The following is a 16,886-nucleotide window of genomic DNA, read 5'->3' as shown; positions in this document are numbered from 1 at the left end:
TCAAAGTATTGTTTGGGTGTGGGTTTTAGGTAAATTCTCTATTCGATTTCAAAAGTAAACTTGATTTAAGCTATATCTCGAATTAACGAGTTATTTTTAATGAAAATATTGTGTTAAATAAAGAAATTGTAAAATAAAATTATATTGTTTTGGATAAAAATTAAAAAGAAAAAAATTTGATCAAGGATTATTTAGGTCATATATTGATGTTCATGATCATGATTTTAAAAGCAAACTTGATTTAAATTATATCATAAATTAATGAATTATTTAATTAACTTTGTTAAACTAAGTTTAATAACTATAAAAAAAATCTTTTAACAAAGTTATTTTTTAAATAATTCAACAAATGTAAAAAATGCTCTTTCCCAATTTTTTAATCAAGGATATCCATTCATTTTCAAAAGTGTTTCACCCATATATCCATATAAAACGTAATTTTCATTTACAATAGATGACATTATTTTTTAAATAATTTAAAGGATTTTTAAAAATAAATGTGATATAGGTTGTGATCGTGAAATCAAAATAGTATGGGGATACAAGTGACAAAAAAAAAACAATCTGGATGTGAAATTGCTATTATTCTAATATGGAAAACAATATAGAAAAACTATTTGCATTTAAAACCAGGAAGAGCATTTGCAATGTAATATGTTTGTGATTTTTTAAAATAATTACGTGCATTCATGGTCATGGATGGTTCATGCAAGTTAGTTTGCTTGGATTTTAATTAATTACTATTTTTCTTTGATCCATAAATTATTTCTCAACCACTTAGCTAATGAACAAATGTTACGTCACAAAAACATAAAGGGTATAGCTTAACTGGTCAGATCTTAAATTTGCTCCCTAGAGGTTACTAGTTCGAGTCTTACAAACCTCAGGACAATTAAATGTTTATATGGTCGTTAACTTCAGGGCTCGTGGAATTAGTCGAGATACGCACAAGCTGGTCCAGACACCCACGTTAATAAAAAAAATATTATATCACAAAAACACCAACTTTTAAAAACTTTCCATTAACTATTTGTATTTTTAACACCACACAATAACTAAAAGCGAATGATATGATTTGTTGTAAATAAAAATCTTAAAGAATCACTAATATTTGAGTCTTAAATCCTTTAAGACTTAAATTAATAACCAGTCAGTTTTTTTTCAAAGAGATGATGAAACTCAAAAATAGATGGTCAACACAAGCAAAATAAATGGAAGATTATAATTTCTTTCAAAAAAACTATTTTAGCCCCTCATTTTTTTAACTTAATAGGTGACCAATCTCTTATGTTTATTCAAATTCAATTTTGGTATCAAAATTTATTTTCATCATTTTTCAATCATTTTTTTTGTGCAAGGAGAGAGAGAGCTAGTCTGATTATGATATAAAGGAAAAAAGCTCGCCACTAACATTTATTTCGACCACCAAAATGGTTAAAATTCGTATCAAAAAGTTTTATAAGGTAGAGAGAGTCCTATGGTGGTTGTTTTAAGTCTCAATATAGTCTAAAAAACTAGATCTAAGTCAAGGACGAAGTATTTCACTTAGTTTGTTTTGTGGCTCATACTGTTTTTTTGGTTTATTAGGTTGATAGTTTGGTTTTTTAATGTATTAAGGTGCTTGTACGGTGTTATTGAGTTTAAATGAGTTGAAAAATGTTTTTTTCAAGAAAAAAAACCCATAACCTTGGTTTTTTTCACCAACCACGGTGGTGGCTAAAATATGAGCTAGCAAATGAAACATCATCTACCGAGGGCGTTTGTTTCTCGGAAAGTAGTTTCTGGAAAATCATTTTCCAAACTTTCATGTGTTTGTTTGTCATAGGAAAGTTAGTCAATGGAAAACACTTTCTAGTCAAAGAAAAATTTGGTTTGGTTTCCAGGAAAGTGTTTTCCTTTTATTTTGGGCGGAAAACACTTTCTGAAAGTTGTGAAAAATTTAGAAATGTCATATTTTTTGCCGATTATATCAAATTTGGTCCTCAAACTTTTGATTGCTATATATATATTTTTTTTGTTTTGAATATTTTTTTTTCAATTTCATCCCTTATAATTTAATTTTTATATTAACTTTGGTCCTCATTTTTATTTTGCTTTTCCCTTATCATTTTTTAATTGAAATTTTTTATCTATCAAATTTGATTCTCATTCTTTTGATTGTTACTTATTTTATTTGAAATAATCTATGAAATGTTAATTATTATTATTTTAATTTCTTCATCTTTCAATTTTTTTTATTTTTTGTTTGATCTCTATTATTTTGATTATTATTTATTTTATTTGAGATAATTTATGAAATTATATTTTTTTTCAATTTCATTCTCATTCAACTTTTTAATTTGTAAGATTTATTCTTCATTATTTTAATAAACTTGAAAAAAATAAAACATTAATAAGTTATTTTCCAGCTCATTTTCCATGACATAACCAAACACTGGAAAGTGTTTTCCAACTTATTTTTCATTACACTACCAAACATCGAAAAATACTTTCCCGGAATTCACTTTCCCCAGAATTCACTTTCCAAAAGGAAACTACTTTCCAGCAAACAAACTTTGATGTGTTAAGCTACATCAATTAGGCTATTGTTTTTTTTTTATGATACTTTTTTTTGTCTTTTTTTTTAATGTAATTTTCCCTTTGTTATCGATGAGCTAATTTTTGTATTTAATTTAAAACTAAAAAAAAAGCATTTTCACCTATTGTTATTAATGATATGTTTTTACTATCTTAATCTCATGTCCTTGTCATGTTTTTTTTTTATAAAAACTGTTTCGTACAAAGAAATTGATAGGTACTTTATTGTCATGTAAATTTATTGAATGAAAAATAATATTTGGAAAGATAATTATTGAATTTAATGGCATGAATGACTTGCATCACAAGTTTGGTTGGTTCACTCGAATTCACATGGTATTAAAAAAACCAGATGTTGTTTTTACCAGTTTCATCATTAAACATTTAGTTAATTGAATATCTAGCTTCATAGTTTATATTTTTTAAGATTATTCCTACAAGTTTTGTATGTCAACTCATATTGATCCAGGTAGATTCAGTGTATTTCTATCCCAGTATTGAATAAAAATATTGTTCACTGCTTAATTGATTTTAAATTCATTGTTAAAATCTATTTTTTTTCTTAAAAAAAAGTGTTAACAACACCTATATTTTTTTTATCACACTTAAAGAAAAATATTTACTCTAATCTATGACGTAGTGCATGCTAATGAGCTATTCATAACTATAGAGAGATATTTGAAATATTTTAATTTTTTTCGTCTAGTTTTCACTTGGCAAAAACTATTATAATATTTTATATATAAAATTAAAACTATAAAACCTATTTCTATCATATAGGAATTAAAAAATAGGAAATCTATTAATTTCAAACATTAAAACTAGGAAAGCTATTAGGAGAATAAAAATAGAAAATAATGAAATATTTGAACCGGAAAGGAAGAAAAAAAATAATCAAGGAAATTTTTTTTATTTTTTCATGAAACTCATGCACCAATCTCCATTGATTATAAGGAACCCGTTCTCAAGTTCAGCTTGTTCATAGAGCAAAACCTTCTTGTTTGAAAATTTTCAATTATTAAAACATCCAATGTAATGTTTTTCAAGTGTGACCTCCTCGACTAGAAAACCAATAACTTTTTAAAATGCAAGCCACTCAATTATGAGTCCCTAACATCTTTGAACAAACCGCTCCATTATGGTTGCCACCACTAAAATTTCTAATAACACCGCACATCAACTAATCATCAGAAAATCATTAGGCTTTTATACCGAATAACATGACTTCAATACAAACATAGTCGAGAGCCCATGACAATGGTGTTTGCTATAATTAAAAATCCTAGAATACCAAAAACACCATAACAATAAGTAGACACCTAAAATATCTAATTTTTACTCTTTAAAATCTCATTTGCCAAAATATTACTACAACCTTTTTATAGGAAAAAAAAATAGAAAATCCACTAACATCAAATAGAAAAAATATTCCCTTTTGGATGAAAAAGAAAAGAAAAGATGAATAATATTTAACATGGAAATAAAAATAGACAAAAATTCTACACTAAAAAAAAACTAAAAATATATTTATTTTTTTCAAATCAAAACTCATCTATAATCATGAAAAAGACTATTGTTCATAAAATTCTTTTTTTAAAAATATCAATTCTTAAGGAAGATAGGATATTTTTCATATTCATACACCACATTACCTGTATACTAAAACGCGTGGGATTTTCATTGTACGTTTATCACTGTGCAAAAATTTGTTTTTTTTTTTAGTTTGGTCTTCAAACTTTGTTTTTTGACCGATCAAGTCCTATTTAAGGAGCAATTGATTTCAAATTCTTATGAAAGGATGAAATTAGAAGAGGGAGGACCGAAATGAAAGACACGACAAACATAGGTGATGTACCATAAGTTTCGAAAACATTAACTTTGGTTCTCCAACTTAAACAATTACACAAATTATACAATTGCAGTTCCTCAAAATTGTTCTAATTCTATTTTGGTACATAAATTTTATTTTTGTTATTTTTGGTCTTTGATTGAGAGAGGAGAAAGAGTGGGGGTCGTTGGATTCCAACGGTGGAAAGAAAAACTTGATATTAGCACCGATTTAGGCCATCAAAATGAAAGATTTTCGTGTCAAATTGTTCCATTTGATGCATGGAATTTATATTAGGTGTTTTTTTTTTATCTTAAAATTTTGTGAAAAAACAAATCTGACCTTGGGTTGATTTTTTATTTTGGGTTGTGTTTGGTTTTTAGAGAGATGTTTAGGGTTTTTTGAGGTCATAAATGAGTTTATTATGGTTTCTAGGGTGTTTTGGGTCAAACAACGGGTTGCAAAACATGTTTTTGGGTCAAAAGAGTGTAAACCCTAATTTTCCAGCCATTACAATGATCAAAATCTGGACAAAACAGGTGACACGTCATTTGCCTCGACAGGCGACGCGTCAGCTGTTACTAGCATGACTCTCAAATCCAAGATGCTTAAGCCTGACATGATTGCCATAAAAATATAACTTTAAAGAATACAATTGAAAGGACATAAAGTGTCGTGACAAGTTCAAAAACTAAAAGAAAAAAAAAAGGATAAAACCTCGTCTCTTTTATTTTGTTCAGATGACCTCTTTTAAATAATATTGATTTTTTTGTTATGCATTTAATTTTCGAAGATATTTTTCTGGTTCGTCTATGGTTTTGTTTTTATCTTTTATATAAATAAATTATGTTTTTAACAATAAAAAATATTTATTTTCATATGATATTTTTAAACAGCCTTACATGTTATTCCTTTTTTCTTTTTATTTTATTCAATTAATTTAATGTTCTATTTTTCAAGATTAAATATCTTAATCTACATCTGTCTCTTTGTTTTTCAAGTTGTGTTTTTAGGTGTCATTAATGATTTATTTATTAGCGCACATAACTCTTAGTTTATTTGATTACATGTGTGTATATACTTTTTGATTTGTTATATTTTTTTAATTATAAAAATACATTAAAAAATCAAAAACTTGCACATATATTTTTTTTAAAAAAATAAAAATATTTAACCTACAACGGAGCGTGGACAAGTAGCTAATAAAACCTTAACAATGTAAAATAAGCCCGTGGATCACTTTCAAGTTTCAACCCATATAGTTTTTTTATTGACACCTTATTTTGAATATAAAACTTTAAAAATGCTTAACAAAAAAATCAAATAAAAATCAATAAAATTAAAATACAAAAATAACTTAGATCCATGTTGCTTTTTATTATACGATCTTGTATTTTTTACTCTTTTAGACAAGAGAATTCACTAGACTTTCATTTTTTTTTAACATATTTTGCTAGTATTGAAAAAATTACTCAGCAAATAATAATAATTTTTTTATTCATTTTACATGTTATTAATTTATATTCATAAACTTATCAAAACAAGTAGATTCATAAAGGATATAATATTGGGAATTTATTTTATCTTAGATTTCTACTCGAACCAACCCGAACCTCATAAGATCTAAAAACTTCCTATTCACCCGGATTAATATCTACTGGGTTCGGGTGAATATATAACGCCAAGGCCACTACTTTGCCACCAGGTCCTCCCAGTTGGGCTTGGGCCTACATACGGTGCCGAATGGATCATCGTTTCATTTGACCCATATACAAGCCCCCCTCTCAAAAACCCTAGCAACCTCTCCATTCTGCTGGCTGAACCCTAAACTCAAAAGAAAACAAGCAGCTCCTCTTCCAGGTATTTCTCCATAACTCTCAACGCTTGCTCTTCTCTTTCTCTACCTTCATCCAGGTCTGAAGATATTTCTTTCTCGGTCCTGCATCTTATGCTATAATTTCAGGGTATCAGACCTATAGCTATCAAACATGGTGAAGAAGAGCAAAAGTAAGCAAAACCCTTTTCTCTAATCTCAATATCCGCACAAAAGATTTTATTTGTCTTGATTTTTTTTCTTGTGCTATGTTTTTCTGTAGAGAGTAAGAGTAAGAGGGTGTCGTTGAAACAGAAGTATAAGGTTATAAGGAAAGTGAAGGAGCATCACAAAAAGAAGGCCAAAGAAGCTAAGAAGTCTGGCTTGGATAAAAAACGCAAGGTTGAGAAGGACCCTGGTATTCCTAATGAATGGCCTTTCAAGGAACAGGAGCTAAAAGCTCTTGAAGCTCGCAGGGCTCGTGCTATTGAGGAGTTGGAGCAAAAAAAAGCTGCCCGCAAAGAGAGGGTATTGTTTCCATTGTCTTCATATTTGTTTAGTACTTTTTTTTTGCTGGTCTGGTGAATTCACATAGATGGTCTTTTAGTTTAGTCAACAAAGCGGTTTGCATCTGTAAAGATTTAGATAAATAAGCTGCTGCAGTCAGCTTCTTTGATGGGTTCGCTTGGCAAAGTTTCTACTGTTTGCAGTTCCAAAACCAGCTCTGAACATGCATACGTAGCCTTTTTTACTTTTCCAATTGCTTTAGGATCGAGCTAGGCAGAATGGTTTGGTTCAGAATCGATTATAAGAGACAATTTTAAATAGGATTGTTCATTTTCCAGGTTGCTATCTTTTTAAATAGGACTTGCAATTTTGTCTTGTACCTTTCATCCATTGCTAGGAACACATCTTCATATGTATTTTCAGGCTCAAAAGAGGAAGCTGGGGCTGTTAGAGAATGATGGCACTATGGATTCGGCAAAAGAACAAAATACTGGAGACCAAAATGGTGGTGTAGAATTCAAAGGAATCACGAGAAACCGAGGTAAAGAAGAATCCAAGTTAACATGTGTAATTTTTGCTGTGCTTTTATTTTGACATTTATTCTCGTGCAGAAAATTCTGATAGGGCATTCTACAAGGAGCTGGTTAAAGTTGTTGAAGCATCGGATGTCATCCTGGAGGTCCTAGATGCACGGGATCCTCTTGGTACACGATGTGTTGATATGGAAAAGATGGTGATGAAATCGGGTTATGATAAGCACCTAGTGTTGCTTCTAAACAAAATTGGTAATTTCTCTCATTTTATTACAGTTTTGCTTGCTCCTTGAATATATTAACAATGCGACGTGGCAGGTGGAATGCTCCATTTTCCCTAAACTTTTGCAGTTCCACTGGTTACTTATCTTTATTGATTCTTCTATTCTAGATCTTGTCCCTCGTGAAGCTGTTGAGAAATGGCTTAAGTATCTTAGAGAAGAATTCCCGGCAGTTGCATTTAAGTGCAATACGCAAGAGCAGAGATCAAACTTAGGGTGGAAATCTTCCTCAAAATCAGCCAAAACGAGCAATCTTCTACAAACAAGTGATTGTCTTGGAGCTGAAACTCTTATTAAATTGCTGAAAAATTACTCAAGAAGCCATGAGGTATGTTAGGGCAACTTTCTTTTTTAAGAGGGTGCTGAGGTTGAAGTTTAAGGAGTGCCTAGATATCTGCATAATATTTGGTTTTTCACTCATTTGAGCAGTGATTTATTTACAGTTTGTTTGGGAAAAAAATGTGATAGGAGGGAGGGGAGGGGATGGGAAATTTTTTATTTAATATATGCTACAGTTTTAAGTTGGGTGTTGAAGCCTGTAAAATCTTGTTCTGGCAAGTAGTAATCCCAGCTATACCTTGGATTTTTCAGATCAAGAAATCTATCACAGTTGGTGTAATTGGCCTGCCCAATGTTGGCAAGAGTAGTCTAATTAACAGCTTGAAGAGATCCCATGTTGTCAATGTTGGCTCTACTCCAGGATTAACTAGATCAATGCAAGAAGTTCAGCTAGACAAGAATGTTAAATTGTTGGACTGTCCTGGTGTTGTTATGCTTAAATCTGTGGAGAGTGATGCATCTGTAGCTCTTCGAAACTGCAAAAGGATAGAGAAGTTGGACGATCCAGTTGGTCCAGGTAAATGATCCTTTCTTTCCTGTTAATATTTCAACAGTGTTGCCTTTGTCTTGGACCAGCTGCTTTATTGCTTATTTTATTTTATTTTTATTTTTTAATGAATGTTTACTTTGATGGAATAATGGATCTCGCAAGTCTGGTTAAACATGGCAGTTGTATTTCTGTAACAAAAAGAGGACAAGGTAGATGAGCAAGCTGGAGTTAGGGGTTAAGAGGAGCTATATTAGCATTTTCAATCTTACTGATATGCTTATTTTGAAGGATTATTTTTCCTTGGAATGTTCCAGTCTTGCAGATACCATTTTGTTGCTGTATGCTTGCCTTTCTGAAAGGATCATGCTACTGTGATTTATTATAATTATTTACTGGCTAGAAAGCAATGCATGTTCATTATAGATGACCGTCTAGCAAATAGCTTTTGATTTTCTTTGAATTTGAAATTTAATGTTGAGAGCTGTGTCCTTTTTCTCCTGTGGAAGATAAATGCAAGCATCCTGGCATTTCTTTGCTGCTTGTAGAGAATGTCTCATTGTGACTCTATTCCCTGGAAATGATTTTTAAACATGTGAAAAATGACTATAAATTTAAGTGATTTGAGCACTAAAGTTTGTACGAGTTTATATCAGACTGCATTTAGTCAGAAACCTTCATGTTAGGAATATAATTAGCATACTGATGCATGTTACCTTTCTGTGGACAATGCAGTGAAAGAAATTCTCAAGCTGTGCCCAGATAGACTGTTGGTAACGCTATACAAGATCCCTAGCTTTGATTCAGTTGATGACTTTCTACAAAAGGTGGCCACTGTAAGGGGTAGACTCAAAAAGGGTGGTATTGTGGATGTTGATGCTGCTGCTAGAATTGTTCTGCATGACTGGAATGAAGGTACGCATTTTTAATGAAATTTTACAATCTCTACAAACAAAGACATACCTCAAAGACATTGCATATGTAAAAGAAAGAAATTCCTACTTAGGTATATATTTAATATTTTACAGGTAAGATACCATATTACACAATGCCCCCAGCCAGGAATCAAGGGGAGCCTTCAGAGGCAAAGATTGTTTCAGAGTTAGGGAAGGAATTTAACATTGATGAAGTTTACAATGGTGAATCCTCATTCATTGGAAGCCTCAAGTCTGCTGACGATTACAATCCTGTAGAAGTTCCTCCTAGTTGCCCTCTCAATTTTGATGAAAAGCTGATTGAGGTTTGTGTCTTTTTATTGGTCTCAGCATTTGAGAAGTGTTAACATTCTTAGGCTATGAAGCGAGCCAGTTTTGCTCTTTAAACTTTTTCATTGCAAATGGTTTCTGATGACTGCATTGTTGTTTTTGTGACTGGTTTATTCATCTCTTGATGTTTCACATGAAGCCTTCCCCAAAGAAAGAATTTATATAACCATTGCTTTTGGCTTTACTGTATAAACCTTATATTTTACAAGTTCAATATCCATATGGAGGGGAAAGCTGCAGTTTCCCATGTGAAAACTGCTTATAGTAAACTTACTATTACTATGCTCTTCCTATAATTCAATGTTGATAAAAGATTTATTTCTCGAGACATCTAATTCTTCTATCTCAATTTTTTTTAGTTTCTTTCAATATTTTCTTCTGATTACATTTTGTCACACACATCAGGGAGATGGAGATGAAGTTCAACCATCAACTAAAGGTGATGAAAGCTCCAAAGAACTGGTTAACAATGATGACGAGCCAATGGAGTCTGAAGATGACAATGCTAACAAGACTAAGGCAAAAACTGAAATTAGCAGGCAAAATGAGAAGCTCTATTCAGCAGAAGGTATACTGAATACAAAGATGAAAAGAGCAGAGAAGAAAAGGAGGAAAAAAGCGGCTAAAGTGGATACAATGGATGGTGATTATGACTTTAAAGTGGATTATAAGAAAGGTTCGGCCATGAATGTTGAAGACAGGAGTGGTAAGATGGATGATGATAGTCCAATTCCTGCTGAGGTGCCTATGTCTGGTATTCAATGTGATGATGAGTAATGATTTAGCCTTTTTGGGGGGGGACCGTGGAAATACAAACTCTTTCTGATTCCAGCAAATTGGAAATTTTGTTAAACAACAGAGCGAGATTAATTTATTTCATATGTGCTTGTACCATGCCTCGATATCATGAATTCCTTTTTGGTGGGTGGGGGCGGGTAAATTAGAAGAAAACACAAAATTCATTCTCCACAGATAAATTCCATGCTTTTTACCTCTACTACATCTTGATGTAGCATCGAAATTATCCAAAAAAAAAAAAAGAGATCTAAGCATTGTGTCGATGCTCAATTAGCTAACCAAACAGTGCTAGTGTTCGAACATTACAATAGCACAGTCAAGTGCAAAAAGCTGAATCAACCACATCTGATTGTGAAGCCTTGAAAATGAAAAATCTAATTGTTAAAAATTGAAGATGAGACACTGAATTGTGAATTTTGATGTGGCTTAAGAACTTTAAATCGTGTTCTCTTCGTTCCTCTTGAGGCCTGACGAACTTGAACCTCCCAGTCTAGACAAAAAATTCTTGATGGCACCGAAAAAAAGATCCGCTAAAGGCACCATCACACCCGGACCATCTCTAAAACCACCTTCCTGCTGCCATGCCAGATGCAACACCCAAAAGGCTGCCTATAATTCTGCCTTTCACAGCCGCACCTCCAATCTTGAATAAAAATGAGCAACTGTGCTCTTCATTTTATCATTTAATTAAAATATGCATGAAAGGAGTAAATCATGATTGCACCTGTGGCAAAAAAAAATCAAAAGATTATAGACTCAACTACTTTATCAAATAGGATATTGAGTTTATAAACTTGTAAGTATTACATTCAAAGTGTCGAATTATTAAAACACAGCTTCATTCGGGAGCTTGATGTTTGACAACGCAATCATCAGAGCATGCAAGATTTCCTAATTCCTAAACGACAACAACTGGTCACTAGATCTTATGGTGATGGTGGTAATGATTCTTGGAAGCATTGCAGTCCATTTGAACAGGTTCTGTAGTACTAAACGTTTAGCAACTAACTAATTAGCAACATGTATGCCATGCTGAGAGACAACCCATTAATCGCATGGAAATGTATTAACACTCAACACACATAGAACACAGAGATAGATGCTCAGTCATCACTTGACACCCCTAAAACAGGGCCCTTGGTGGCAGGATTTGAATCTGTCTTGACAGCGTTGGCTGTAGATGGTGAAGGTGTTTGGCTAACACCTTGGTTGACCGATGTTGTTTCTACTGTAGTAGGCTTGGGAATGATTCCTTGCCCTTCCATGGCTTCGCGAGCTGCTTGCTCTTTGGCTTTTTTAGCCCTTCCCAACACATCTTCCTGCACATGATCAAATGGTTTACAGATACATGCACCAAAAAATTGGAAGGATAGAGCAATAAAGCTAAAAATGTAAGGAGCAAATGACCATGACTGGTTCGAAGACTAGAACCTCTACTAAGGTCGAAAATACTAGCTGTAAGATGTATATACACCATTCTAGGTTACATGGAAATAATTTCAACTACTTGAATGAACTAAATAACGCACAGCCACTCATACAAAAGACAGCCTGCGAAAGTTAATCCCAGCCCATATAATCTACATTGCCTTGAAAACAATTTAGCAAAAGGGAAAACATATAAATCAAGAACAAGAAAAAGATCTTGCAGCTATGCTATAGTATAGAAATAAAAGGAAGATACTCACAACTCAAGTACACTTGGCAAAAAATCATTTTAATAAGTTTAGGATAGGTGAGTTTCTTCTTATAAGACAATGTACTCTAACCTATATGTTAAAAAATAAAATCAATATCAAATGCACACAAATCATGCCTAAATCCTCTTTCTATAGCAATTGATCTATTTGAAAAAAAAATTAAAAATCTTTGAATGTTATTACGTTGGTAAAAATATGATCTTGATAAAAAAAAACAAGTCTTTTTCTGTCAATGTTTAACTTCTATTTTCAAACACTTTGAGATATTGCTAACGGGTATGGATAGAACACCATATCCCAGGTGCGAAATATATATATATATATATATATATCTTCTTTAACTGTAAAATTAGTAAGAGAATCCGAACATGTATTATATACAAGCTATTTTAAGAGCAAAATAACTTCAAAATCATCAATCCTTAAGTATACTCATATTTGTGCAATCAAACCTTCATAGTACAAGAATATATATTCTTATTATCACTACACTTAAACACTTTTTTGTCCTATATGTGTTATCTAGTGAGATATTGAGATACCAAGATTTTCAATTGTAACACCCATTCTATCAAGAATGCAAATTCACAATAAAAAAAAATCACATTTGTAAGCCTTTAAGATCTAGAAAAAAAAAAAACTATTGACATTGGTGAGGTGTTTTCACCAAGAGAAAATCTTGAAGAGGACATATCTTTAAGTGGGAGAAAAATCTTGAAGAGGGAACATCTTTAAATGGTGTAAAATTTTTGATGTGAATTCATCAAGTGGTTATTGTTACTATACAACTTGGACAAGTAAAAGAATACAATGCTCAAGTCCGATTTAGTACTTGAGGTGTGGATATAGACTTGCCGAACGATGTTAAGAATCGAGTTTGCAAATTCTCCGTCTTACCTATTTATTTTAAACACTTTAATTATATTGTTGATTATTGTGTTTATTTGATTTAATTTGTATTATTTGTTAATATTAGTGATACACCTTATTCACCTTTTTTTTAGGTGTTATACTTAATCCTAGAACAACACCTTCTTAGATTTCTTCATTGATGTCTTTATGAAATTCTTCATGCTTGTTGATATAATCTTTGTATAAAACATGTTTAACACTTATTCTCAAGAAAGCATATTATTAGTCCAATTTTCATTTTATTGTTATCATTAAAACATATAAAAACATAAATATGTAACCTAAAATTCAACACGTAATGCCACTATAATTAAAAAGCTAAGAGAAAGTTTTTAAAGAATATCTGCTATGACAGTTCTTGAATCTGAATACAGGTGGAACACAATTAAACATCCTCCACCCTGAACACAACAGCACGAATTTGCTCAAAGAACCATCCATTAATAAAAGAAGGAATGTAAAAAGGAAGTACTCTTTGACTATAAATAAATTTAATATAGACTGATAACAATACATGTAGTTTACTACCTGGAAGTCCTGTATTTGCTTTTGTTGCTCTGCTTGGAGCCTGCCAATTGTACTTAAAAACTCCCCAACTGCAGATTCAACACGCTCATTAAGTGCTTCTGCTACAGCCTTTCCCAAGAAAAATGCATCCAGAACACTCCTGCTATCACTGTCACCTGCAAAATCAAGTATCTCAATTGTTTAGCAACAATGAAGCAACATCACATGATGCTACAGTTATCACACTTCCTATTTCCAATATTTCATGATCTTGTAGGCCCGAAATTCATTAAGTGGTTTACACTTCACAATTCTCCAAAATTCCGTAATTCATAAAACCCAACAATCTCTCTTTACATCATTCATTATCAAAGATTCAAAGAACTTCTAAGAGTTTAAGCATCAAATATAAATGCTTCTTAATTACTACAGTAACTGCTTGTAGGAAATGTTTGCTAATAATCAATTTTTTCCACAACAGATGCGCAACGCTAAGGAGCCAATCACAATTCCAACAAATAAAAGATCAAGGGCAACATCTTCAGCAAAGTATTTGAAATCATAATGAAACTTGGCCACTAGATTATACATCCTCTTCAGCATTGACAAGTCTCGTGATAAAATCACACAATACATTCACATCCATACACAATCACTAAAAAAACTGCTGCACTTACGAGCCTAAGTAGCACAAAACTTGACATTCTAAAGTCATTGTTCACATTAGTTACAACGAAAGTCCCTTTATGTTTCAAGAAACTCTCTACGAAATCCTTAAACCACAACTGACCCTTTGTCAAAAAAATATTTTGGAGGACTGCTTTCTTTCCAAATTGATTTGCGTAATCGGATTTATACACAGGCATTCTGAAACCATTTGTTTCACATGATTAACAACAAATACAAACAACTATTCCGCTTGCAATATTTTAACATGGGCACAGCAGTAGTAAACACTATCTGGAAAGTGTTTGACCAGCAATTTTTTTTATCTTATCAGATTCAAAATAAGATAAAAACCCAAATTGATATTCACAAAATCCAAACAATAAGGAGCAAATAAAGAGATTTCTCTCAAATCACCACCAAATAATATAATATCTATCAATACATAGACCAAAAATAAAGAGAAAAAGAACTCTATGTACCAGAAGCAGAACCAGGGCCACCAGGTCCACTGCTGCTACTGCATCGTACATTGATTTTATGACAGCCTCTCAAAGCTGTTTCAAACCTCAGACCCAGATGGGTTTTAAGCTTTATATGCGATGATGATGATGATGAAGAACGTGAGATAAGAGGAGGATTAACAAAGCTAAGCTCTTGCTTGGTTTGGATTTTAGATTGAAGATTGTAGAAGCAATGAGATGGTGGGGAAGCTGAGGCAGAAGCAGAAATCCCACTCATGGCTAACGTTTAGCTAGTGTTGCTCTCACACAGTATCTGCCTCCGACCGTCTCTCGGTTTCACCCTGTTTCTACTTGGTTAATGTTGTAAGAAGGAAATGTTAGGACTTGGGATAATTAAATTTGTAGGATTATCCGATTTCGTTGGATTTGGGCCTAGCTTGGGTCATTAGTATTTTATGCCCGTTTGTTTACTAAAAAAAAAAAAATTTTTTTTTGCGAAGTGATGTTTTTTAAAAATAAATTTATGAAAAGTGAATAAATTTTTTAAGTTTAGTAGTATTATGAAAAATAAATTAAAAAATATTTTCCAGTATTTGGTTATGTCATGAAAAATAAACTAAAAAATAAATTGTTAATATTTTTTTTCAAGTTTATTAAAATAATAAGAAACAAATCTTACAAATTAAAAAGTTGAATGAGAATAAAATTGAAAAAAAAAAATTTATAAATTATATCAAATAAAATAAATAAAAATAAAAATAATAAAGATCAAATCTAACAGATAAAAAAATTAAAAGATGATGAAATTAAAAATAAATTACAATTTCATAAATTATTTCAAATAAAATAAATAACAATTAAAACAATGAAGACCAGATCTGATAAATAAAAACTTTTAACTAAGAAAATGATAAGAGAAAAGCAAACAAAAATAATAAAAATGAGGACCAGTGTTGATATAAAAATCAAATTAAATCAAATTCTTAACGATAAAATTGAAAGAAAAAAGATTCAAAACAAAATATATAACAATCAAAAGTTTGAGAACCAAATTTGATATAATCAACAAATAACATGACATTTATAAATTTTTCATAACTTTTGTGTTTTCCGCCCAAAATAAAAGGAAAACACTTTTCTGAAAATCAAGCCAAATTTTTTTTATACTGAAAAGTGTTTTCCGTTAACCAACTTTTCTAATGACAAACAAATACATGAAAGTTTGAAAATTGTTTTTCAGGAAACTATTTTTCATGAAACAAATAGGGCCTTAATTGTTTGCTTCGGTTTTTCATCCACCCGATATTTCGCATTTTAATAGCGATTATTTATTAAAGTATTTTTTATTTAAAAATATATTAAAATAATATATTTTTATTTTTAAAAATTTATTTTTGATATCAGAATATTAAATTGATAAAAAAATACTAAATTTTTTTATTTAAAATAAAATTTAAAAAAATATAGTTGGACCGTAAAAACAAACACTACCTTAATAAAAACCCAACTTTGTTTGGTTTCATTTTTATTTTATCTTTTATGTTTTTTTTAATAGAAAACTTGATTTTTTTTTTGTTTTCATTAAAACAAAAAATGACAATAAGGTGTTAAAACGTTCGAAAAAAATGGTTTTCAAAAGCTTTCAACACTAGTTTAGGAGTTAAGTCGTGAATAAATTGGGATCAATTTCGAAATGCACGAGGTATGACAAGAATTGTAAATCTAGTTTTAAGGGTTGGAGTAATAACCTCTTTGGTATTGTGCATGGTTGTGTTTTTCAAATAAAAATGTTTTAAATTATTTTTTTATATTCTTATAATTATTTTAATGTATTGATGCTAAAATAAATTTAAAAATAAAAATATTTTAAAAAAACCTCCATCACAATATCAAACACTACTATACACTAAATTCAAGGTGTCTAAAAATTAAGTTAAAATGGAGTTCAAAATGCATATGGCAATTGAATACGGAGTATCCAAAAATTGGGTTGGGATTGGATTTAAATCGGGTTTAAACATAAAATGCTTGTAGTTGAGCAAACACTATGTTCAAGGCATCTCGAATTAAGAACGACATGGTCGAGTGTTTGTGAATGTAGTAATATTTGTTTTTTAAAATGTTTTTTTGTTTAGAAATACATCAAAATAATATTTTTTAAAAATTATTTTTAATATCAGCACATCAAAACAATCCAAAAATATATATA

At 31.0% G+C, this 16,886-nt stretch overlaps 2 protein-coding genes across 3 annotated transcripts; one reads left to right on the top strand and one right to left on the bottom strand.

The window, feature by feature from the left end:
* Nucleotides 1-6,144: 6,144 nt before the first annotated feature.
* Nucleotides 6,145-10,524, top strand: LOC7488623 (guanine nucleotide-binding protein-like NSN1). Of its 2 annotated transcripts, none has more exons than XM_002302996.4 (10): nt 6,145-6,265; nt 6,369-6,412; nt 6,502-6,746; nt 7,149-7,266; nt 7,337-7,510; nt 7,650-7,867; nt 8,131-8,395; nt 9,101-9,280; nt 9,394-9,605; nt 10,036-10,524. In XM_002302996.4, the coding sequence occupies exons 2-10, from the start codon at nt 6,394-6,396 to the stop codon at nt 10,405-10,407; spliced, it is 1,803 nt and encodes a 600-aa protein (XP_002303032.2). In that variant the 5' UTR covers nt 6,145-6,265; nt 6,369-6,393; the 3' UTR covers nt 10,408-10,524. The 2 variants fall into 2 exon arrangements, with proteins under 2 accessions (XP_002303032.2, XP_052306384.1); XM_052450424.1 differs by having other exon boundaries at nt 9,394-9,611.
* Nucleotides 10,525-11,192: 668 nt separating this feature from the next.
* LOC7471134 (uncharacterized protein At4g13200, chloroplastic) lies at nt 11,193-15,056 on the bottom strand. The gene is made up of 3 exons (XM_002301740.4): nt 14,696-15,056; nt 13,569-13,723; nt 11,193-11,747 (listed from the first exon to the last, which is right to left on the bottom strand). The coding sequence occupies exons 1-3, from the start codon at nt 14,952-14,954 to the stop codon at nt 11,532-11,534; spliced, it is 630 nt and encodes a 209-aa protein (XP_002301776.1). The 5' UTR covers nt 14,955-15,056; the 3' UTR covers nt 11,193-11,531.
* Nucleotides 15,057-16,886: the final 1,830 nt, after the last annotated feature.

The sequence above is a fragment of the Populus trichocarpa genome, chromosome 2 (genome assembly GCF_000002775.5).
Source record: "Populus trichocarpa isolate Nisqually-1 chromosome 2, P.trichocarpa_v4.1, whole genome shotgun sequence".
In the NCBI taxonomy this organism is placed as follows: domain Eukaryota; kingdom Viridiplantae; phylum Streptophyta; class Magnoliopsida; order Malpighiales; family Salicaceae; genus Populus; species Populus trichocarpa.
Note: the sequence above shows the minus strand (reverse complement) of the source record. Positions and strands in the feature narration are given on the sequence as shown.